The 26,427-nt window shown below is 42.1% G+C and overlaps 1 protein-coding gene across 4 annotated transcripts in view; it reads left to right on the top strand.

Moving 5' to 3' along the window:
• LOC143982784 (uncharacterized) overlaps positions 1–26,427 on the top strand; it is a 181,398-nt gene that overhangs the window by 28,937 nt on the left and 126,034 nt on the right. For 3 of the 4 annotated variants that reach the window (XM_077481793.1, XM_077481794.1, XM_077481792.1), the window contains exons 3-4: positions 18,859–18,915; positions 22,995–23,082. In XM_077481793.1, coding sequence (XP_077337919.1) covers positions 18,859–18,915; positions 22,995–23,082 — 145 coding nt within the window. The remainder of the gene's footprint in view (positions 1–18,858; positions 18,916–22,994; positions 23,083–26,427) is intronic. The other variant, XM_077481795.1, reaches the window with a different exon arrangement.

Here is a 26,427-nt window from a genome sequence, read left to right as displayed (position 1 = left end):
GATGAAGTTTTGAGAAAGCTATACGTGGTCGCTTATTTCGCCATAAAAATTTTGATATCGCAGAATTTAACAATTTAGAGTCTTTGTGTTTTATAAGTAAAGGTATTGTCTGGAGAGGGTATAGCAGGCGTGCGAAACTGACCATTTTCACCAAATGGCATCTTCCCAGGAGCGAGAGGGGCAGATCCATCCAGTTGTCTAATTCCTGGGTGGTTTTGGCAAAAAGTGGGGGGTAATTCAGGTGGTAGAGAGAGGATGGGAGTTTCCCTATTTTGATTCCCAGGTATGTGATATGGGACTTGCCAATAGTAAAGATGGAATTGTGAACCCAGGCTGGTGGGGGGAGGGAGCCTATGGGCAGAATATCGCTTTTGGAGTAGTTTATGCGCAACCCCGAGCATTTTCTGAACAAATCAAAAGTGTATAATATTGTGGGCATGTCTGTGGAAGGGTTAGCAGAGAAGATGAGGACATCATCCGCAAAGAGAGACGTCCTCAATTCCTGGTCCCCTATTCGTATGCCATGCAACGGGGCTACCGTTAACAGATATCTAGAGAGTGGTTCCACAGCTAAATTAAAGAGGAGTGGGGATAGGGGGCAACCTTGTCTCGTGCCTTTGTGGAGGCAAAATTCGTTTGAGAGGAGGCCCGCTGCTACCAATCTAGCTGCTGGTGAGGTGTACATAGAATTTATTAGGTGAAGGAAAGGGCCAGAGAATCCCATTTTATGTAAGACCATGGCGAGCCAACCAAAGTTTACATTGTCAAAAGCCTTTTCGGCATCAAGAGTGACAATGGCATAGTCACCTTTTGGATGGCATCTGGCATGTTCTAGCGCCATCATGACCTTTCTGATATTTATCGTTGCCGTTCTGCCTTTCACAAAGCCAGACTGGGCAGGATGGATCAGAGAAGGGATGATGTCGGCCAGTCTCGTGGCTACAATTTTAGAAAGAATCTTAACATCAAGGTTTAGGAGTGAAATAGGTCTGTACGATCCTGGTTCCTGGGGGTCTTTCCCTTTCTTTTCTAATAATTTAATGATTGCCTGATTGCCCGTGGGAAGGTAGGAGCCACCAGACCACATACGTTGATAGACATTGTGAAGGGTGGGTGCCAGGAGAGGATTCAGGGATTTGTAGAATTCGCCTGTTAGGCCATCTGGGCCAGGCGCTTTAGAGGAGGCTAAATTACGTATCGTGGCTGTGATTTCCATAAGAGAGATAGGGGCATTAAGGGATTCTAATTGGGAGGGAGATATTTGTGTCAGAGTCACTTTGTCTAGGAAGTCGCACGCCGTGGGTTTGTCAATGGGATCGGCAGCATATAACGTGGAGTAATAGCGCAACATGGCAGAGTTTATGCCTTGTTGCATGGTCGTGACAGAACCATCTGGCTCACGGATGGAGGGGATGATAGTCGGGCGATGGGTTCCCTTGCTAAGGCGGGCTAGGAGCTTACCCGCTTTGTTTCCAAATTTATGGAGAGTGGCGTCTAGGTATGCTCTCTTGGTCGATTCCACGGTGTCGGCCCAGGTGTCAAAGGATTGTTTGGCCAATTGCCAAGCAGCCCGGTTTTCAGGGGAGTCATGAGTGTATAATGCTCGTTGAGCCATGTGAAGTCTGGAGCTGGAGGTGTCGTAGTTGAGGTGTGCATTTTTCTTAAAGGATGATGCATACGAAATGATGCGACCCCTGAGAAAAGATTTCCCTGCATCCCAAAATAGATTAGGGTCGTCAGCGTGTGTCGCATTCGTTTGCGTGTAAAACTGCCATTCTTTAGTGATGTAAGTTTGGAAATCCACATTGTGTTGGAGGAAGGAGGGGAAACGCCAAATTTTAGGGTTGGGGTGTATGTCAGGGGTTTCTAGGGACACAGATATGGGAGCGTGATCAGAGATGGCAATGTCGTGTATCTCTGCCTCTGGGATCAGGGGGAGTAAATCATTGGAGCAGAAAAGATAATCTATCCTGGTAAAGACATGATGTGGGTGCGAGTAAAAGGAGAACTCTCTGTCGGTCGGGTGGTGAAAGCGCCATATGTCACGAAGGTGAAGGGTTTCCATTGTTGTTGCGAGCACTGAGGGGTTTAAAGATGTCGGGAGTGAGATGGGGCGTAGTCGTGTGAATTTGTCATCTATCTGGTGAATGACAGAATTGAAATCACCGTAGGAGCCAAGTGGTCAGTGTATTGAAAAATTCCTTCGTGGGATTGTTAGGGGCATATATGTTGGAGATTATTAGTTCCCTTGTCCCAATGAGGACACGGATAGAGAGAAGTCTGCCCTGGTCGTCTGAGTCCGTGGATAGGAGTTTACAGGGCAGACGTTTGTGAATGAGGACAAGGACTCCTGCTTTGCGGCCTAAGGCCTCAGATCCTACAACTGTACCCACCCAAAGTTTCCTCATCCGAGCAAAGTCGGGTGAGGAAAGGTGGGTTTCCTGCAGTAATGCTATATCCGTGTTCAGCCTTTTGAGGTGTCGAAGGACCTTCATCCTTTTAAAAGGAGAACGAAGGCCCTTCACATTCCACAAGATTATCCGCAGCATGGTGGGAGTGTACTGGGGAGTTGTTGTACGAGTATTAGAGCTACTAAGACATTGGGGCCTGGGTAGGATAAATAGCTAAAAGCTGCTAAGGAACTAGTTCGCCAGACCCTATGAGGCAGGGTAGTAAATGGTATCAGAACATTAGCGGGCCCTATGGGGAGAAGGAGAGACAGATGGGGAGAGGGGAAGGTCTGGTATGTGTACCAAAGGTAGAGTATACAAAAGTGAACACATTCATTAACCAACTTCGCTTTTTTCCGCATGGGGGTCACCGTGAGGACCAGCTCCCATAACCAGCCCTGTGTCTGATGTGGGGGTTTCCGCCCTTCAAATAGTAAATATGGGGTATCAACAGTAGCTGCAGGAAATTGGAGCGTGGTTATAGGTCCACACAATAGCACCCAGGGGAGGAAAACATAAGTACACATATAGTGGAATCCATATCTATGGTCTCCTTAAAGACATAAGAAACCGTACTATAAACTATATCAAGAAAATATCACAAAAGAGAAACAGAAATAAAAGAACAAAAACTAACCGGGATGTCGTTGGTGACAACCCCATACCCGTTCAACTTTTATCGAGCAATATTATTATTATTATTCAGGATTTATATAGCGCCAACAGTTTGCGCAGCGCTTTACAATATGAGGGCAGACAGTACACTTACAATACAGATCAATACAGGAGGGATCAGAGGGCCCTGCTCGTTAGAGCTTACAATCTAGAAGGGAGGGTCAAGTTGAAACAAAAGGTAATAACTGTGGGGGGTGAGCTGATGGAGAAAATGAAAATACAGTTAGGTGTGGGTGGGGTAGGCTTCTCTGAAGAGAAGTGTTTTCAGGGATCGTCTAAAAGCTAATAAAGTAGGAGATAAGCGGACAGATTGGGGTAGGGCATTCCATAGGATTGAGGAGGCTTTGGAAAAGTCCTGGAGGCGAGTATGGGAGGAGGTGATGAGGGAGCTAGAGAGCAGGAGGTCTTGAGAGGAACGAAGAGGACGAGTAGGTTGGTATTTAGAGACTAAGCTAGTGATGTAGCTGGGGGCAGAGTTGTGGATGGCTTTGTATGTAATTGTTAGTATTTTGAATTTAATTCTTTGGCTGAGTGGAAGCCAGTGGATGGATTGACAGAGAGGAGTAGCAGACACAGAGCGATTGGTAAGGTGGATGAGTCTGGCAGAGGCATTCATAATGGATTGAAGAGGTGATAGACTATGTAGAGGTAAGCCAATGAGAAGGGAGTTGCAGTAGGCCAATGAGAAGGGAGTTGCAGTACCTGAGAGGTGTGGACAGTTCAGGAAGGAGAGTCCAAAAACAGTTCACCTTGACCAGGTCGGGTGGGGGCCAGGTAGGGCCATCTGGGAAAGAAATGAGAGTGCGCCGGGGGGGCACCGTTGAGTACATCGTCCCTCAGCGGGCAGTTAGGCCATGTTGTGTGGGGCCCGAGGCCCTAAAACGCTTGGGAGAGTCTTTCCTTGGGCTCCGTTGATCCAAGGCTCGGTTGACTGGCGGGGCTTTAGGTGCGGGACTGAGGTGGGAGCCCGAGCGGGAAGATTTCAAGAAGGACACCGCCTCCTCCGGATCTTGAAAAGAGAGTTGTTCCCCGGCGGGTGTTTTGATCCGCAGAATGGCCGGGAATGCCAGGGTGAACTTGAGTTGACGTTGATGAAGTTCTGCGCAGATGTGCTGAAAGGCCTTGCGTTTCTTGGAAACGTCCGCCGAGTAGTCAGCAAAGATTAGAATTTTGATACCATCAATCTGCAAAGATCTGGACTGTCGGTATTGTTGCAATATGGCGGCTTTGTCGGAGTAGTTGAGGTATTTGGCGATTATTGGGCGCAGTGTTTTACGTTCAGAGTTAAAGGCTCCCACTCGGTGAGCACGTTCCACTGTGCAGGGGCCTCCCAGACCCAGTGCCTCGGGAATGCGGCGGGCACAGAATTCTGAAAGAGCAGATTGAGGAAGCGATTCAGGGAGTCCTACAAACCGCAGGTTGCTCCTCCTGGACCCATTTTCGAGGTCATCGAGTTTTTCCAGTATGTATTTGTTCGTTCTGTCTTGGGCATGTTCAAGGGATTGCATCTGGTAGAGTTCTTCCTCAAGATTTGATATACAGTGTTCAGCTTCATTCAGTCGGGAGGCATGTTCCCCTAGCTGGGCTTGAATCTTTTGCATGCCTGCGCTGACAGCCTTCTCTACTGATGCTGCAATCATAGGGGAGAGAAGAGCAGCCACAGCTTGAGCCAGAGTCTCAGTGTGTTGATCCTGCAGTGGTTGAGGTAAGTGAGGTTGCTGCATATGCTGGGGTGTTGCAGGGCTGGAGATTTGTGGAGGGGCCCGGGGTTGTGGAGACACGGAGCCTCTCTGAGTAGAGAGTGAAGCTGACTGATCGCCTACCTCCATGTCTGGGGCCGTCTCCGCTGGATAGGCCGTGCAGGCCGGTTCCGTGTAGGCCAAAACCGGGGCCTCGATTTGCGGCAGGGCCGACCGCGCGGTAGCGGCTGCATACGATCGCGGCCCGTTTTTTTCCACGAACCGGTCCATCTTGCGATCGAATTCGTGTAGAGGGTAGCTGGGATCGTTTTGAGCGAAAACGCAGATTTTTGAGGCAGATTTATAGGGCGGTTTGCGGGAGCTGTGAGGAGAGACAGCTACTCCATGCGGCGCCGGAACCGGAAGTCCGGTCGCAGGATTTTTATCTTTGGGCTATTGTCAGGCATCATCATGTTTAACATGGATATGCCTTACTGGACCACGAGACTGACAATGGATGTACATAGCAAGGTTTTTTTTTTGTTATTTTTAAGGACTCAAAAACTTTTTAGGTGTCCTTATTTACTGTTTACCATTTTGTATGAATGAGTAGGAGTCCTATGTACCTCTTATGCCTTCATATAGGGGGTCATTTCTGGGTACCCCCTTAGTTTGAAACAGTTCACCCAGAATCATTTACTTGTGAACATCAGCCTACCGGGAACCTGTAATTTAGTGCTACTACTGCTACAAGACAGATCCTGGGCCACTGTTTGGAAACAATCAGTTTTAAAGGAGTACATTGTATTGCTCTGCAACTTTACGTACAGGTTTAATGCATCCTAGAAACATGTTATTTGAAGGATTTGTATATTCCTAATGTTTCCCTTTAGCCCCCTCAATACAGTGCACTTACACCCCCTTCCTGTCCAGACCAATTTTCAGCTTTCTGCGCTCTCACAGTTTGAATGACAATTACTCAGTCATGCAACACTGTACCCATATGAAACTTCCGTCCTTTTTTCGACACAAATGGAGCTTTCTTTTAGTGGTATTTAATCACTAGTGTTTATTTTTTATTTTTTGTGCTATAAATTAAAAAAAACGTTTCTATCATAAACGTTTGCTAATTACTAATTTTTCTTCATAAATTTTGGCCAGAATTTATACTGCTACATATCTTTGGTAAAAATAACCCAAATTAGTGTATATTATTTGGTCTTTGTGAAAGTTATAGCGTCTACAATCTATAGTGCCAATCACTGAAAATTGATCACATCTGATGAGGCCTTCAGTACACCAGGTGTATCTAATTTCTTGAGACACTAACAAGTCAGGAAAGTACAAATACCCCCCAAATGACCTCTTTTTAGAATGTAGACATTCCAAGGTATTAAGTAAGTACCATGGTGAGTTTTCATTTTTTTCCACAATTCTTTGCAAAATGAAGATTTTTTTAATTTTTTACAAAATTGTCATATTATCAGATTATTTCTCATACACAGCATATGCATACAACAAATTACACCCCAAAATAGATTCTGTTACTCTTCCCAAGTATGACGATATCACATGTGTGAGACTTTTACACAGCCTGGCCACATACAGAGCACCAACATTGAAGTAGCACCTTCAGGCGTTCTACGGGCAAAAATTACACATCTCATTTCACAACCACCTATTACACTTTTGAATGCCCTGGAGCACCAGGACAATGGAATTGCCCACACAATTACCCCATTTTGGAAAGCAAGCACTCCAAAGTATAATCTGTGAGGCATAATGAGTCTTTTGAACGGTTCATTTTTTTACAGATGTTTTTGAAAAATGTGGGAAAAAAAATGAAAACACATTTTTGTTGTCAATTTATAAGATATTTCTAACACATAGCATGTATATAGCAAAAATTACCCCCCAAAACACATTCTGCTACTCTTCCCGAGTATGGCAATACCATATGTGTGAGACTTTTACACAGCCTGGCCACATAGAGAGGCCGAACATTGAAGTAGTACCGTCAGGCGTTCTACGAGCATAAATTACACATCTCATTTCATTAATACCTATAACACTTTTGAAGGTCCTGGAGCACCAGGTCAGTGGAATTACCCACCAAATGACCCCATTTTGGAAAGCAAACACCCCAACGTATATTCTACGAGGCATGGGCTGCAAATAGGTACTCAGGTACTCTGATGGGCTGGTGACAGGTACTCGGGTACTCTGATGGGCTGGTGACAGGTACTTGGGTACTCTGATGGACTGTGACAACTTGGATACTCTAATAGCCTGGTGACAGGTACTCGGGTACTCTGGTGGCCTGGTGACAGGTACTCGCGTAGTCTGATGGCCTGCTGACAGGTACTCTGATGGACTGGTGACTGTTATTCGGGTACTCTGAAGGGCGGTGATAGGTACTAAGGTACTCATATGGACAGTGACAGGTACTCAGGTACTCATATGGATTGTGACATTGTGGAACAATCAATTTCCTGAACAAACCAATTTTTTGTCATCGGGGACTAGATGTAACTTTAGATAGAGAAAGCAGTATAATAGTCTTACAGATATTGTATGTTCCTAAGTTATATCTGCTGACAGAACCCTGCAGGCTTGTGACGATAAATACGAGTAATTTAAATATTACCTCACAATCCATCAAAAGAATATTTAAAACCTGAAGACTAAATAATCAGCAGAGAGGGAGAGGTGATCATCTCACATTGGAGGAACTACACTGTCTGTTGTAAGCACTCATTCAGTTAAGGGGGGGGATATGCTTCATCTTTTATAAGATCCAAAATAATATAATGGGAAGATGAGAAGTTTTCTTCTGATAATATAAGCTATGAACTGCATGTAAATACAAAATGGCATGCATGATCTTTGCCTTAAAGTACCACCTACAGCCTGTCTAAACAATTATATGGATCCCACCCACAGTGATAATTTTGTGCTTAGACTTGCTGCAAATGGGATGTTTTGTCAGAAATCCTAACTTCAACCTAGCTATCAAAGTTGGCTTGTCCATATAACCTACAGCCACTCAGGAGACTAGGCACATTCCTCATTGCTGACAGGATGCTATCCCCAAAAGTGAATTGCCAAGGGAGCTTGGATCCGGGGGAGTGATCACTACACTTGGAAGTGTTCCAGGATCTGTGTTTCATGAGGAACACTGGATGAGGACCTCCTGGCCTAGAGAAATGTCCTCTTATCACTGTGCAAGCGATTTGGATTATCCTATATACTCTGCAGAAAATTGGGCCTTAGTTGTTGGTACCATAACACTGTAAGCCCTCACAGCTACTAACTACAGTTACTCTTGGTGAGTGTAGGAACGGGCCCTGATGTGAAATATTATATCAAAAATTGTAATTACAGGCCACTGTTAAACAGGGGCAGAAAAATTGGGCCTTGGGTGGTGGCGGTGGTGTCCCGAACCAAAAATATGGTATAGGATAGTCAGCATAGACAGTCTAGGATCCAACATGCATAGCAAATTCAATCAGTTACATCACCTACAGACCTCAACGAGACAACTCCTGCCTCTACAGCCACACTAAGTACAGTTTTCAGCAACAAAAGCTGATTTAGATGCCAGCTTAACTAAGATTTACGAAAAAATTTCTGATAAAATACCATATGAGCTCCAAAAAACAACAAGCAAACTCAGAAATAGCAATAGCAACAGATGACAGATGTTCTGGAGGCCAAGCATGATGAACTATTACTTGCAATGACAATCGCAGGAGGAAGATTTAGATAATCAAAACCACAGGAACAACATAAGGATTCATGCCATCCTAGAATCAATATCTGACCTGATGCCTGCAGTCCTGAGTCACCTCCATCCTCATTTGCATGTGACAGACTCCATAGGGCCTTGCGTCCTAAACCACCTCCAAACAAACCTCCAGGTGACATCATTCTGTGCATCACAAAAGAAAATATATTAAGAGCATCCAGAAACTTGCACAACATAGAATTGGAAGGCACAAAAATTAAAAATTTTCCTTACATCTCCTAAGCTACCCTGGAAAGGAGATGTAAATTGAAGGAAATAACCTCTGTACTACAATCTGTTCACATTAGATACATGGTGGGGATTTCCATTTAAATTAACAGTACCACACAATGGCACTATCTACACAGTCTTCAATGTCTCGGAAGGTAAAGATCTCCTGGTGAAGTTGGGGCTTTTAGATTGGGTTGCAGTTGCAAGACCTCCTACTACTCCCCACACGTCACCTATCTGTGCTACCCAAGCCACATGTCGAAATCAAAGAAGATGGCGACAATCCTTCAGAAATATGGATGCCTGAGGATCAGGGTGAGGATTCCTTTGGCTAACATGGCTTTCTCTCAAAAATACAGCATCGCCGAAAACACAGGAATTAAAAGGAAATAATGATCAAAGATTTCCAATTTTTCCATCAAGTTCAAAGAAAAGTTATTAAAAGTGTTGAAAGCTTGCAAGTTTAAATGACTACTCAAAGTAAACAGCTGAACTAGTCCTTTAAAATGACACCAGTTGGTATATCATATTACTTTTGTATGCTTATATGCTTCTACCATGTAGCCACATGGCTACAAATTACGCAATTCTAATGGGAATTTAGTCACTCACCCTAAAGAAGTCATGGAGATTTTCTCAGATTTCTCCAAAAATTTGCTTTTTGCTCTTCATTCTTCACCAAAGAATTCTTCTCTGAATTGGCTTGGAGATGTTCTGCTTCCAAGTCTGTCTGCCCAGCAAATTGAACTGAACGCACCATGTACCGCTATTAAAATAACTGAGATTTTTAAGTCCCTAAAAACTTTCATAGCACCTGGTCCAGATGAGTATTCTACCCTTTATTATAATTTTTTTTTCCATATTCTGGCCCCTCATTTATCCAAATTATACAATTATATTTTACAAGGCATTAAATTCCCACAGGAAATGCTTCTAGCCAAAATGTATCTATTACCCAAGCTCCATAAAGATCACACCTTAACACAGAACTACCGCCCAATATCAGTTATAAATAATGACCTCCAAATTTTTGGTCGTTTGCTAGCGGACAGAATGGCTGCAGTCATCACCTCATTAATCCACCCAGACCAAACAGGTTTTATTCCAGGCAGACAGATTACTGACAATTTAAGGCTTGTCATAAATATAATACAGGATGCTAACCTATATGTAAACCCAGTAGCTATTCTTATCCTTGATATCCACAAGGCCTTTGATAGTGTCAGTTGGTCGTACCTGGAACTACAACTCCCCAAATACGGTCTTTGCAATAAATTCATGCATGGCTTTAGAGCGTTATATCAAAATCCTCAAACTAGAATAAGACTTCCAGGGGAGTTCTTTGCATTAGGTAAAGGTACTAGACAGGGGTGCCCCCTTTCCCCTCTCCTTTTTGCCCTAGCCATGGAGCCCTTTGCATGTGCCATTCAAAATAATGTCAATATTAAAGGCTATTCCAAAGGCCTAAAAGACTTCAAACTGAGCCTATACACTTATGACATTTTGATGTTCCTTTCAGACCCCTTAATTTCCCTTCCAAACCTTATCAAAGAACTAGAAAGATTTCAGGATCTCATCGACCTAGGGGTTAATTTATCAAAATGTACTTTCAATGCCTATAAATATTCTACATTTGTTAATGACATTTTTGCAAGAGAGATTCTCTTTCACCCGGACATCACATTCTTTTAAATATTTGGGCATCCCCCTTACCCCATCTTATAAAACTCTTTTTCAAACCATCACTATTCAAAAATATTGAAACACTACTAAAATTATGGTCTAATTATCACATCTCCTTTTTGGGGAGAATAATAGCTACCAAAATGGTGATTTTACCTAAACTACTATTTTGTTTTAGTGCTTTACCCATACAGATCCCTAAAAGTATGCGAGACTCCCTACAAAGAGAAACTAACAAATTTATATGGCTCAACAAAAAAAACAAGGTTTAGTTACACTCTCATGCACAGATATCAATCCAATGGTGGTTTGAGCCTTCCTAACATATGGTGTTATTATTTAGCCGCAAGATTTACACAGTTAGCTCAATGGTTTTCTCCTTCAAATCAAATTGCTTGGTTTCATTTTGAAGAACACTCAATTATACCATTTCATCTTCAAGGTATATTATGGTCCAAGTCTATTCAACCCAGAAAGATCTTCCCATTATCTTACTCAGCAGCCTTTATAGGAGACCCCAGCTTCCCCCCAGCCTTTAGGAATTGTAGTACTTTCTGTATATGGAAGTTACGCAACCTCACTACCGTATTTATCGGCGTATAACACGCGCCGGCGTATAACACGCACCCCAAGTTTAGGAGGGAATTTTAAGGAAAAACTTTTAGGAGGGAAGTTTAAGGGGGAAAAAAAAAACTTACATTTATATGCCCATCAGTGTCATCTGCAGCCTTGTCCACCATTGCAGCCTTGTTCACCATTGCAGCCTTATGCAGCCTTGTCCACCATTGCAGCCTTATGCAGCCTTGTCCACCAGTGCAGTCTTGTCCCCCATTGCAGCCTTATGCAGTCTTGTCCCCCATTGCAGCCTTATGCAGTCTTGTCCCCCATTGCAGTCTTGTCCCCCATTGCAGCCGTGTCTATTTTATTTTTTAAAAATGCCGCTGTCGAGATACAGAGCCGGATGTGTATCTTGGCGGCGTGCGGTAGTTCTCGGCAGGCCTCCGGCCGCCTTCGGCTCTTCTCGGGCAGCTTTCGGCCGTTCTCGGAAGCTTTCGGCCGCCGAGAAGAGCCGAAGGCGGCCGGAAGCTTTTGGCCGCCGAGAAGAGCCGAAAGCTTCCGAGAACGGCCGAAAGCTGCCAAGAAGAGCTGAAGGCGGCCCAAAAGTCGTCTTGAAGAGCCGAAGGCGGCTGAAAGCCGCCCAGAGGCTCAGAATTTCGGGGGATTGGTGTATAACACGCACCCACGATTTTCCCCTGCTTTTAAGGGGAAAAAAGTGTGTGTTATACGCCGATAAATCCCTATCCCTAAATAACAAATTTTGCCCTTTTTCAGTTTTATGTGAACTATATAATTTCCCAATTTCAGAATTACCCCATTATACTCAAATTGAAATGTACTACCAAAAATACTTCTTTCTAACATTACATAGGGGCTTGATCTCTCATATTTACTGTTGTTTAAATGATTTTTCTCTCTCAGAGAATGGACCAATTTTTTACACAGAAATGTACTCATTTTCGGCGAGAGAAACAGCCATAAAAATACACACCAGATGATACCTATCTCCCTTTAAAATGAACTAATTTTAACCATCGGTATCCCCAACTTGTTTTAGGGGATGCCCAGATCAAGGCACCATCTTACATACCTTCTGGAACTGCAAAATTTTGAAACCCATATGGTTACAAGCAGACACTAAGATTGAACATATTATAGGCAAAACAATTCCAATCACTCCTAAGATGTGTTTATTGTTTGCTCCTATACCTAATGTACCCACACAGCATACTAGATTAATACACACACTGTTTAACTCACTCCACTGGATGATAGCTGTTAACTGGCACTTATCAACAGTTCCTTGGTCCCAGGTATTCAGTAGAATGGAACAAATAAAACTCTCAGAGCAAATCCACCATACTACTATACACTAATGTCACCTATTGTAACCCAAAAATAAATATAATTTAAGAAAAAAAACTGTGATGTAAATTATATAACCTTATAAGAAAAATTCATTCTTAGATATCACCATTATTGTTCTTACGTTGTATTGCTATGTTCTTTTTTATATATATCATTCACCTCATATTAAGTATATAATTGATATATATTGGATGTACCTATGTTTCTGTTATACATTTGTACTAAACTATGACCTTCTGCAATAATAAAAATTGTTTGTTAATAAATAAATAAAAATCAGATGGCTGCAAGTACTTGGGACACCTATTGCTATACCTTCATTCCTGTAAGTGCATGTTTTTTAAGAGTACAGAAGGTATAGTAGGGTTGGAGATCCCAGATGAGGAGCAAGGAGAAGTCCACCTTTTTCTTTCATGTGGGTCTTTCAAGTGCTGTTGCCAACAGACTGCATGGCAGGTGTCATATGTCTGGTCAAGCATGTGGTGCCCAAGCAGCTGCTGTTTTGGCCACACTTGATCCACTTCAGACATAGGTTGCAAACAGCAACGGTGTAATCTGCTGCACACCAAGGAACTTTTAAAAGTCAGTGGGGAGTCAGCAGCGCCCTGCACCTGCAGAGCTCTGCGGTGTGATGCAATAGGGTGTCTGCCCTTAAGCTGCCCCCTAGAGGACATCCAGCCTCGTTGAAGTTGGGCCTCCTCCTCTCTTCTCTCAGGCACCCAAGTACAGTTAGTGATCTCATCGTTCCCTCCGTTCTCGTCACTGGAGCAAACTTGGCAGTATGCTGCAGCTGGGGAAACAGGACTGCCAGTTTCTTGTTCTTCTCGGGCACCCCCTCTCTCTAGGCTTACTTCACTCCCTTCCTCAACCTGGGAACCAACATCGGAGCCTACAAATTGCTGCACATCCTTCAGCAGCATGTACTCGACACTGTGGTTCAATAGTTCTGGGGACTCCTCCGTGCACGATGGTGGGGCTACAGAAGGAGTGACTGTGGACAAGGAGCAGGTTGAATATATCGCTTTGGCAGCTGTGTATGAAGGCAAACTACTCTGAGCCTGGGTGACAGAGGATGAGGGCAGCTTTGTTATCCACTCCACCAACTCTTCTGCATGTTCTAGCCTAATAACACAGCCAGCAGCAGAAAAAAAGGACAAGCGTGCCCCAAGGCCACCTGCAGAGGATGCACCATGTCCACGACCAGCACTGTTGACTGTAGACAGGCTGCTTGCCCTCTTTTAGTGGCCTGTGAGCGTCTTCCTCTCCATGGTGGCCTTCCGGACATGATGGATATATCATATCTGTGGCAAGACTTGAAAATTGCTGTTCACAGATGCTCTTCATCCAATCTGACAGTGCTTTAGCTATTTTGCAAAGAAGAATGGGTGAAAATGTCACTCTCTAGATGTAAAAAACTGGTAGAGACATACTCAAAAAAAGGTGATTTTACAACGTAATGACTCAGGGGGGCTTAATACAAATGCATGCCACACTTTCAGATATTTATTTGTAAAACAAATTGAAAACCATTTATTGTTTTCCTTCTGCTTCACAATTATGTGGCACTTTGTGTTGGTCTATCACATAAAACATGACAAAATGTGTTAAATGTCAAGGGGTATGAATACATTTTCAAGGCACTGTATATTTATACACACACTGTGTATGCATACACTAGTACTTGTGTGCTCCCATGTCTTAACAAACCAGATGAGTAGCCATGACAACAAAGAAGTTCAGAAGGATTAGACAAAAGGATAGAGGTCAAGAGGTGTAAAGTCAGAACCAAAGCATAAGAAAGAAAACCAAGAAACATAGTCAGATGGAGCAGAGATCAGGAAAGGAAGCAAAAGTTTGGAAATCAGAAAAAAAACTAAGAATAAATGGATAGACTAATAACACCCTTGTTAGAGGTGAGCAAAATTGTGAGTTTTTGCTTTACCAAGATTTAGGTAAAAATGGGAAGTTCGCCATTATATGAATATGCACTAGCAGCAGAATAATATAAGCCACATTAATCCTATCTCTTGTGATTTGTGTGGGGGGACTGAGAAGAGTCAGCAAATGTTTTATATTTCATTAAACACTGATCTTTCCTTTTTTTTTTTTTTGGTTGTTTAATTTCATTAAACGCTGATCTTTCCTTTTTTTGTTTGTCTGTACAGTTGAAAATAGTTTTGTATATAACATAGACCATTTGGATACCCAGCTGCCCGTGACTGGTAAACTTACCAGATTAGAAGTTACATTTTGTGATGTCACTACCGTGCTGCTTGCTGGAGAAGAAAATGCACCACACGCATCTCTCCAATTCTGCTTGATTCATCCTGTAGATCTGTGCTTCCTCTGCATCTTCTGCATGTCATTAGAGAGGCAGCTCTGACATTCGGAAACCTGCCTTCCTCAAGATGGCCACCTCCACACAGAGACACAGTCATTAGCGGGGAAAAGACCAACTGCAGGGAGACCACAGGCAGTAAGAATGACTACCCTCTGGGCATATCTTCCAGAGATCTAGTTATATTTAATAAAGACCTAAATTCTAACTAGTTAATAGAGAATATGCCTCCAGTTGTGTCTAAGATTTGGAAGCAGCAATAGATCAGTAAACAAGCTGTGATGGTAATAATGATGCCTTAAGTCAATGAACAGTGTCCATGAGGTAGCGGGGTGGACTCACCTCCAGCAGGGAGACGGCCAGTCATGTTAGTCTTTTCAAGTTTTTTTGCTTTAGCTTCACAGGGAGAGAGGATTAGGGTTAAGTCTCCATTATCAACAAGGCTTCCAGACTCTATTAGTCCAAGGGAGTTCCGGGATATGCTGAGGGCAGACACCAATGCTGCTCCAGCAGACATTCATCATGTTCTTCCTCCTTGAAAGGCATACCCCTCTTGACCAGGCAGGGCAGCTTGGACGATCCTGTACTAAGCAACATAGGACTCAGGCCTACACAGCAGAAGCCTGAGGGAAAAAGAGCTCCTCAAGCCTTTTCCAGCATGCACCACTGACAGGAAACTACTACTGGTAGCCTGAGAGGGCATAAAGACTCAATAGCACAAGAATTACTACTGTCCCATAACTATTGCCCTAGGTGCCAGTGACACCTAGTGGTGGCAGTAGGGTACTGCAGCAATCTCAAACATAGCGGAAAAACCAAGTGAGAAAAACTATCAATTGTCTTGAGCAAAACTACTACTGGAAAAAGGTATATTTACTAGACACCCATGGAATACAGGGTGGCTACAGAGGTTAGGGACAAATAGGTGTAAGTTTAAGTCTACTTCAACTAATTTTCTTAATCTATTGTCAAGGTGTTTCTGATTGGAAAATTCCTTGTTTTTTTTTTTTTTTTTTTTTATTGTAGTTAGGTTGTTTTGCCAAGTATTTTATGCACACTGTTGTACATATATAATATGATGACTTACATCTTATTTGTGATTTAATGGTCAAAGTTATCTGTTTCCATCCATTATTGCAGAAGATATTGCATTATATAACAATAACAGGACTTTTCAGTCTTGGCTGCTTGTTATCAAAGAGTAAAACCTTTATTGAGAGATTATATAATACTGCAACATGCTGAGGTTGAAATTAATTTTAAGTTCCAGCTTTTTGGCTACCATGCAGTTCTCTTGTATAAAAGACAATTAGCACTACCTACCTAAAGTGTTATGTGCTATAAATAAACTATAAAGTTCACTAATTAGTACCCCACAGCTGCTGTACACATGTCACTATACAACATATAAAATTAAAAATATAAGTGCAGCGCTATTAATCTATCATGTGAAATATCCAGTGATATCAAATTATATTCAGTGATATCAAATTATATTCAAATAAATAAATACATAAATCAATATAATAATGTGTACAATTAAAGTTCATATGCTGAAACTTTTCTGCTTTGAATTATTGTGACTTTCTAATTCATATATCATCCACCACTGTGCAGATTTTGTCTTCAGCAGATTATTTGCACACCTTCACCAGCTGTTATACCTGCTCACCTCATACATGAGTCAGAAAGACTCAAAACAATTCCTTTCTTTCTTTCAGCTATGGTCTCATCTCTTCTATATTCGACCAGCCACTCTCCAATTTTGTTTTGGCTACTGCAGACTCCTGGAGAGTTGTAGCACTACTGCTCCCAGCATCTCCTCCACCATTCTCAGGAACAAGCGCTGTGTCTGGTCCAGGCAAAGTCACTCTATTGTTTAAGGCGCTCTCTGTATACTCTTCCCCCAGGAGCTGACAGTTACTCTCATTAATTTCATCTGAAGTTTTGTTTTCAAGTCTTTTTAAGTCTTTCTGGCTCATGTATGAGGTGAGCAGGTATAGTGGCTGGTGAAGTTGTGCACATAATCTGCTGAAAACACGATTTGCACAGTGGTGGATGCAGTGGTGGATGCAGTGCCGGGACAAGGTCATCCAGAGCCCAGGGCAAACATGCCAAACTGCAGCCCCCCATGAGCATTATGTGTCATCAAAAATCCCTCCTCCCAAAAAAAACTGAGCACTAATCTTTTTCACCCCCCTAAGCATAAATACCCCCTCCTCCCAGTGAAAATCTGTTCTCCTGCTGAAATCCACCCTCCCAGCACAAATCTTACCTCCCATCCCCTAAATCCTCCCAATTCAACCCCCCCTAAAAAAATCACTCCTCCTAGCACAAATTATCTACCCATAAAATTCCCCCCCCCAATAACCCCACTGCAAATCCCCCCTTCCAACACAAAGCGCCCCAATCATCCCTCCTAGCACAAATCTTCTTCCCCTAAATTTTAACATACCCCCAAATTTCCCCTCCTAGAACAATACTCCCTGCTGCCCCCCAAATCCCCCTTTCCAACACAAATCCCCTTCCCCAATTTCCTTCCTCACATGATACCACAGGGCCCAGGGCAGTCGTCCCTCCTGCCCATCCCTTGTCCCGGCGCTGGGTGGATGATATATGAATTGAGAAGTCACAATAATTGAGAAGTCACAATAATTCAATGCAGAAAAGTTTCAGCATATGAACTTTAATTGTACACATTATTATATTTATTTATTTATTTGAATGTAATTTGATATCACTGGATATTTCACATGATAGATTAATAGCAGTGCACTTATATTTACCATGCAGTTCTGTCTCATAGATTTGCTCAAATCCTCTGTTTTATTAGCAGTAGATACTTGCTCAAGAAAAAATGCCCCAGTCCTCTGTCTTGCCAACTCCCAAGATAGGGCTTGAGACCCTTGGCCAGGGGGGTGGTGTCGCTATCCTTCATGTTAGGGGCAAATTTCTGTGTGCTAAAAAAGTGTACCTTGGTGCCACAGTAATTTGTGAGCATGGGGAAAGGGCATGGTTTATTGTGACACACCTTTTAACATCTTCAGACAGTTTTCCTGGCATTGAGTTCCATGATGGCAGGTCTGAATGGGAAGCAGAGCTCTACATAATGCCCAGCATTATGTATCATTGATTGGATGCTGCTCTGAACAATGACTGAATGGTAAAAGCCACCAGTCCAACATATTTAAAGTGATTGTAAAGCTTTGATTATTAAAAAAAATAAAATAATTAACAAACATGTCATACTTACCTCCACTGTGCAGCTCATTTTCGACAGAGTGGCCCTAAACACCATCTTCTGGGGTCCCTTGGCAGCTCTCATGGCTCCTCCCCACATCGGATAACCCCCTAGGAGAAGCGCCCTCCCGGGGGGTTACCTTGCGGGCATGCTCTCGAGTTCATCATTCGGCATCCATAGCCACCAAATGTATGACTCGGCCCGACCCCCCGCGCCCCCAACATTGGATTTGATTGACAGCAGCAGGAGCCAAAGGCTGTGCTACTATCAATCTATCCAATAAAGAACCCCAGGCATAGGGACAGCGCGTCCCCACCATATGAAGTTCCAGGGCTCAGGTAAGTTAAACGGGGGGGGGGGGGGGCTGGAGGGCCGGTCCCTGACAGGTGTGAAAATACACAAGGGTTTACAACCCTTTTAATTACTACTGGTCCAGGGGGCACATGTCCCCCTATCCCTCTAGCAGTTCTCACCTGCCAACCTCCCATGCAAAGATTCTTGCAGTTTGCTATGTGTCAGCATCTAGGTTGCAACCCTTATATCTGCCCCAATTTTGACAGCTGCTAAGATGACAAAAGAGCTATCAAAGTAATAAATCATAATGCGAGAATGCAGTTGGTTTCAGGCAAAAGGTTCCAGGCCACAGGAATAAGTTCTAGTTAGAAGTCTGTAGAAGATGACAAACAGATAATAGAAAACATTCTATGTAGTTCCTTTGTCAAGCCTCACAAGTTAACAATTCAGCAATTACAAGGAGAAAATTGTCCTATATGTTCATTCCTGCTACCTCCTTGCATGCCTTCTTCTTTATACTTTTTTTTCTTCTCTTTCTTTAATTGTCTTTGCAGAATCCATTCTTTTGGTGCAAAATCACATGGCGCTTTTTACTTCACTTTTCTCAAGAGGTAATGAGGTATCATTATACTATTTTTTAGGTCTTTCTCATACATTTCTTGAAACTCACTATAGCCAAAAAATGTAGGTAATCCTCAGAACAGAACAAAGTGCTTTACAGATTAAGAAAAGTAGCCACACTTTATGCATGATATTTCAGAACTTGTGTAACAGATACATTATGAAAACACTTAAAACAATAGAAGTTTTTCCATTTGTAAATGTAAACACGTCCACACCACTGAGTATATTTGAATAAAGAAAAGATATATTCCGTCCCACAGCACAGTTGAATATGCTTCCATACCTGTGATAACTGAAGTGATTGAGTCCAGAATCTATGCAGGTTAACTCTGTGCTCATATTTATGTATTATTACTGGGACATTTCCTTAAAGCCACTATAGTCTACCCATATGTTTGGATGGATAAAGCTATGAAAACTTCAGACACTCTGCAGCTTTTAATGATTCTCTATGAGTCAGTGAGGCTGCCCAATGTTTTAAAAGACTGACTGATTGTGTTGTCTTTAAAGCAAATCTTTGGTTTCTTATATTTTTCAATCTATTGATCATTTGGAGATTAAAATTTTACTCAAGGTAACTTTGGTTATGTTTTTTTTTAACTCATATCCTGCGTACGCACGATCGGATTTTCCAATGGGAAATGTTGGATGTGAGCTTGTTGGCGGTAAGTCCCACCGTGTGTATGCTCCAATGGACATTTGTTGTCGGACTTTCCGCCAACAAATGTTGGCTAGCAGGTTCTCAAATTTCCCACCAACAAATTTTTGCTGTCGGACTTTCCGATCACGTGTACACAAGTCAGTCGCACAAAAGTCCACGCATGCTCGGAATCAAGTACGAGCCGGAAGCGTTCTGTCTTATAAAACTAGCATTCGTAATGGAGATATAACGTGTGTCTTGTACGTCACTACATTCTGAAATTTTGGCCAACATTTGTGTGACCGTGTGTATGCAAGACAAGTTGGAGCCAACACCCTTCGAACAAAAATCCACGGTTTTGTTATCGGAAAGTCTGATTGTGTGTACGGGCCAATATTCTTAGTTTGAATAACAATGCATTTTGACAGATATTCTTTAATAACTAGACCTATGAAATAATATATGTATGTGTGATGTTACCATCCACAGACAGCAGGATGAGCTGGCAGGTACACAAACATGGCAACGTGGTTCAGTCATGTCTGTTGCTTTAGAAAGAAGCAGGGAATGATGAACAGCACTAGCTGGAGACTTGCCATTTTGTATCTAAAGGCACATTTAGACTTTAAGGAAAGAATACTATCCTATGATTATTTCCTTTCCTTATGTACTTAGAAAAAAATACACTGCCTTCCAGAGTTTTTTAAATATATCACCCCATAAGATAACTGCTTGCTCATAATGTTCGCATACTTTGCTCCACATTAATCACTGTTTACTCCACACACCTGCATTATGCACGTCACTGACTGATGCGCATATACCACATACCATTGCACACCCATGGAAAATGACTGGCCAGAGTATTACATTGACACTTATTCTTTAGATCTTATTATTTCACCATGTTGAGGACCCCTCTACCTAGTTTAGAAGTAAACATCTGTTTGTTGGAGGCTCATACCTCTGTGACATTTGAACTAAAACACCTGGATTACTCCATACTATCCTAGTGTCCTAGTGCTTTTTTTTCCGGGGAGCCACCAGCACCTAAACTGCTAGGAAGGTCATTTTCACCAGCAAGGCATGCCTTCCTATTTTATACTTGCTGATCTACAAGAGTCCTGATTTTTCCTATTTCCTTTATAAAGAATTGGATCTGATATTCGATTGGAAGGATAACACTCTATCATGTCACAATATAAAGACAACAAAGAGATGTCCAGGCTACACAATTTGTTACCATGACATTTTTAAATGTTTTTGGCCCATATGATGAAAAATGATTTACTTTACTACTTTAACTGTAGCCAATAACGTCTTCATGTCAGTATGCATGCTTCCGTATATGGAGGTTGCACTACATGAATATAACATTGGCTGTAAGTATGTTGTATACTTGCTTTTAAAGGACTTTAGCAAAATGCAAAATAGACAATGATTGATGAGTTGGGGATTGAAGCAATGTAGAACACCTGCTTATTGTTTGGACCATGACTAAAAATACCCCAGGCTACCTCAGGGGTCATATTTGACATATAATATTTAACTAGCATATATAAAAATAGCAGGGGGACTGGAGCACTCAAAATGTTGCTTGAAGTTAGAAATGTCTGCATTACATGTAGGTTTGACCATTACCAGAAACAATGCAGTTTCCAAAGAGCAGAGCTGGAGCATGAAGTTAGTCATAAATCTGCAGCAGGGCATTAAAAATGTACTTAGGTTGTGTTGGTCAGAAGTTGTTATGTCAGCGGGGGAAGTTAAAAGTAACACAGCATGTGGATAAGGTCATTTTGGCAAGCAGTGTTTGCAGGTCCAAAAATACTGTTTAATCTAGACAAGCTTATAAATTAATACAAAAGTGCTGTTACAGTCTTGACTTAACTCAAACATTGGAGGAAGCAAGCTTAATGTCCTGGGTGTGTGGCTTGGATATATATGCCTGTTTTCATTTCAGACCTTTGATATGCACTAGTAATGATGAGTCAGCAAGTTGTATACAAGCTTTTTTTTTTAAGAATATAAGCGACCAAAGGGACTCTCAGACTAGAGAGAATGTTTCCAATGTTGCTGATGATAGAAATTTAAAAAGCTGTTTTACACTGAAAATATGAACAATATCCATCAATATTAAGGCAATAGGACATATAGGCATTTAATTTTTCCAGTCTTTGAAAGGAAAAAAAGGTAATTAGCCTGTGTTTGTACCAAAACACTTGTGGACCTAGAAATGGCCAATATCCTTTGGTGCTACACTTGGGCCCAGACAAGGAGGAAGGAAGGGAATGGACAGCAAACCCCTTGACAGAAGTACAGACACTGCTTTCAAAACATTAATGACATTGTGATTCAATGTACGGTATATACCGTATTTTTCGGACTATAAGGCGCACGTAAAAGCCTAAATTTTCTCCCAAAAACGAACGTGCGCCTTATAGTCCGGTGCGCCTTATATATGACCTGTTGACATCGCTGGAGTTCTTTGTTAACAGTATCTGTCATCTTGACGTAAACCTTCGGACTATAAGGCGCACGTAAAAGCCTAAATTTTCTCACAAAATCGACCGTGCGCCTTATAGTCCGATGCGCTTTATATATATGGAAATATCCATTTTATCAGCCGGTCGTTGCTAGTGCGCCTTATAATCCGGTGCGCCTTATAGTCCGATGCGCCTTATATATGGAAATATCCATTTTATCAGCCGGTCGTTGCTAGTGCGCCTTATAATCCGGTGCGCCTTATAGTCCGAAAAATACGGTAAGATTGCTGCAAAAGGATGAAAATCCAGTTTGTAAAGTACTATTGTGAATTAGAATCATTCCTTGATTAGAATTAGGAATCCTGCAGTTAAGAAAGCACTACAAATAGCAGTTAGCGAATTGAATGTATTAATCTGTAATAACACTCAAATAGATACATCTTTCACAAAAAGTTAAATAATCTAGTTATGTTCTTGTTATTGTAATGCAGTAAGTTTGAAGCAGTATCTTGATTTGTCCTTAATATTTTGCTCTTTCTTATTAGTTATCTTTCATCTGTCATTTTTTTGCAAGTAATTTGTTTACCAGTTACCAGTTCTAAACATCAGTTTTCAAAGCCCCAAGATATTTTATAAACCTTACAATGAAAAAGAGTATAAATCCATTTTCTGCTGTTGCATAAACTTTACCTATTTATTATTCAACACCAACAACTAACAATCTGCATTTTTTATAATTTAGGCCACTTTCTCGATACTAATATCAGGTATTAAAACTCTGAGTACTCAGGCATGAAATTGAGCAGGATACAAAGCTAAATTTGGAAGCAGATTTAAAAAACAAAATTATTTGTATGATAAATGTATTACCTCTGCAAATGTCCCTTTTATACAGGCAAAATGACAAAATAATGACAAAATAACGGCTTAATTTTACACCTAGGTCAGTTCATCTCTAATATTTGGACAAAACTCAGCTACAGAGGAAGACAAGCAAAAGCCATCTTTAAAAATTGAGGTGCAACAATCAGGTATGTATTCCTAGGCATAAAACAATGGCCAAGCCTTTATTTATTAAAGGTGAAATCAATGTGCACTGTTAAGAAACCAGTTTTGAATACACTAAACTAATGAAAACTGAAATCTGATAAAGCTAGGTTGCTGTGGGTGACTATTTATTGTACCAAATCATAAAATACAGCTTTTAGAGATTAGGTAATGAATAGTACAGTTTCCATCCAAGAGGTATATATTTTTCTTTGTTTTTCATGCTGTGCTTTTTGACTAAGGTTGTCTGTTTTAGTGAAAAACAACTTGCTTTATACAGGCTAACCTAATTTACAGCAATCCTAATAAAATAATTTCCTAAAAGGAATATAGGGGGTTGCCTTTGCTGACTCATTTCTAAATATTCTTCCTGGCTGTTACACTGGCCAGCTGTCTTCAATACATTCCAAATAGGGATGAGCCGAACACACCCCTGTTAGGTTTGCATCCAGAACATGCGAAAGGACCAAAAGTTTGCGCGAACGTTCAAACACCATTAAAGTCTATAGGACTCGAACGTGAGAAATCAAAAGTGTGATTTTTAAAGGCTAATATGCCATGTATCAATGCAAAAAAAAGTTTTATAAAATGGCTGTTTTTTTCTGGAGCAGTGATTTTAATGATACTTTAAGGGAAAAAATAAGCGTGAAATATTCCTTTAAATATCGTACCTGGGGGGTGTCTATGTATGCCTGTGAAGTGGCGTGTGTTTCCTGTGTTTAGAGCAGTCCCTGAACAAAATAAAATTTCTAAAGGAATAAAAGTCATTTAAAACTGCTTGCGGCTGTAATGTAATGTCATGTCCCGGCAATATGGATGACAATTATTGAGAAAAATGGCATGGGTAACCCCCCAACCCATTGCCAGGCCCTTTGGTTCTTGTATGAATATTAAGGGGAACCCTGCACCCAAATTAAAAAAAGAAAAGGCGTGGGGCCCCCAGGCCCTATATACTCTAAACAGCAGTATACAGGCGGTCCCCCAGTTACAAACAAGATAGGGACTGTAGGTTTGTTCTTAAGTTGAATCTGTTTGTAATTTGGAACAGGTACATTTATTAAGTGTAGCTCCAGCCAAAAAATCTATTTTTAAGCTTTTTGGATAACATAGGGAAGAGTTATCATCACCCCTGTAACATTTGTTTTGCTGTCTGCACCCCTGTTCAGAAGCTTTCACCTCACTTTCTGTCCAAATGACAATTGGATTTTGAAAATTTGGGTTTTTTAGGGAAACAAGGATTAGTGATAAAGCATCAGTGGAGACACCTTTTTCCCATATTAACTCTTACAGGAGAGAATTTCCCTTCCTAGGGGTAGATTTCCTCTCACTTCCTCTTGTCTACCTCCATTTCTAAGTAGGAGTCATTTGTAAGTTGGATTTTTGAAAGTAGGGGACCACCTGTATATACTCTGCAGAAATTTGGGCCTTAGGTGTTGGTGGTACCAGAACACTGAAAGCCCTTACAGTTACTCTTGGGGGGTGCTGGAATGGGCCCTGCTGTGAAATATTATATCAAAAATTGTAATTACATGCCCCTGTTGAACATGGGCAGAAAAATTGGGCCTTTGGTGAGGGTGGTGCCACAACAATGTAAGCCCTCACAGTTACTCTTGGTGGGCACTGGAACGGGCCCTGCTGTGAAATATTATATCAAGAATTGTAATTACATGCCCCTGTTGAACAGGGTCCGCAAAATTGGGCCTTTGGTGGTGGTGTTGCCACAACATTGTAAGCCCTCACAGTTACTCTTGATGGGTGCAGGAATGGGCCCTGCTGTGAAATATTAGATCAAAAATTGTAATTACATGTCCCTGTTAAACAGGGGCAGAAAAATTGGGCCTCAGGCGGCAGTGGAGGTGGTCACACAACACTGTAAAGCCTCACAGATACTCTTGTTGAGCGCAGGAACAGGCCCTACTGTGAAATATTACAGCAACAATTGTGATTACAGGCCCCTGTTAAACAGGGGCAGAAAAATTGGGCCTTAGGCACCGGTCCCACAACACTACAACCCCTCACAGATACTCTAGTTGAGTGCAGGAACAAGCCCTGCTGCAAAATATTACAGCAAAAACTGTAATTACATGCCCCTGTTAAACAGGGGCAGAACAATTGGACTTTAGGCACTGGTGCTGGTGCCACAACATTGCAACCCCTCACAGATTCTCTAGTTAAGCACAGGAATGAGCCCTGCTGCAAAATATTACAGCAAAATTATAATTACATGCCTCTGTTAAACAGTGGCAGAAAAATTGGGCTTTAGGCACTGGTGCTGGTGCCCAGAACCAAAAATGTTCCTAGAATCTATCAACATGAACATTGAGGAAGAATAGGATAGTCACTCAGCATCAGCATAGGCAGTCTTCAAGGGATCTCACATTCATAAAAAAATGTACCGGTTACATCAGCATCAGGTGCTTGGTAGTTGGTGATCCAACACTGATTCATTTTCATGAAGGTGAGCCGATCAACCGAGTCTGTGGGCAGGCATTACTGCACACTGTCCTGCATCCTTCCCAGCTATGAGCAGGGTTACTCAGTGTGCCGTGAAAGAAAGGTAATGTCCCTTCCATGCCTGCTGGACCATGAGTCAGCGGTATGAGTCAGCGAGTCAGCGCCCTGTTCAACGAGGCCAAGACATTGCCTTCCAAATGCCAGTAGAAAGCCAGAATTGCCTTCTGAGAAAAAAAATGGCATTTGGGAACCTGCCACTGAGGTACCACACATTCCACAAATTCTCGAAAGGGGGCAGAGTCTACTGGCTAAAAAGGCAGCAGTTAGAGTGCTAGAAATTTAGCCAAACTTGCATTCAGCCGCTGAGCATGTGGATGGCTGGGACCGAATTTCTTTTGACAGTTTAGCAAGTGGGGTAGGAAATTTTGCATGTTACAATCGGATTTAGGTGTACAGCTAGCAGATTGCCTTCAAATGCTTGGGGCATCAAATTCTACACCTTCATTCCCCTCAGTGCAGGTCTCTGAGAGGACTGAAGGTATAGTGGGGTTAGAGATCCCAGATGATGAGGAGTAGGGAGAGGTCGGCCTTGTTATTTGGTGTGGGTCTTTTAAGTACTGTTACCAACGGACTTCATGGGCGTTCGACATATGTCTGGTCAAGCAAGTAATGCCCAAGCGGCTGCTGTTTTGGCCACGCTTGATATGCTTCAGACATATGTTAAAAACAGCAACAGTGTGATCTGCTGCACAGATCTTAAGCTGGCCCCTGGAGGGCATCCTGCCCCATTGGAGATGTGGCTCCTCCTCCTCTCTTCTATCAGGCACCCACGTAGCATCAGTGACCTCATCATCCCCTCCCTCCTCCCACTGGAG

The sequence above is a fragment of the Lithobates pipiens genome, unplaced genomic scaffold (genome assembly GCF_037356315.1).
Source record: "Lithobates pipiens isolate NorthernLeopardFrog02 unplaced genomic scaffold, aLitPip1_a1.2 Scaffold_16, whole genome shotgun sequence".
NCBI classification, from domain to species: Eukaryota; Metazoa; Chordata; class Amphibia; order Anura; family Ranidae; genus Lithobates; species Lithobates pipiens.
The sequence above is the reverse complement of the archived record's forward strand: the minus strand, read 5'-3'. Positions and strand labels throughout refer to the sequence as shown.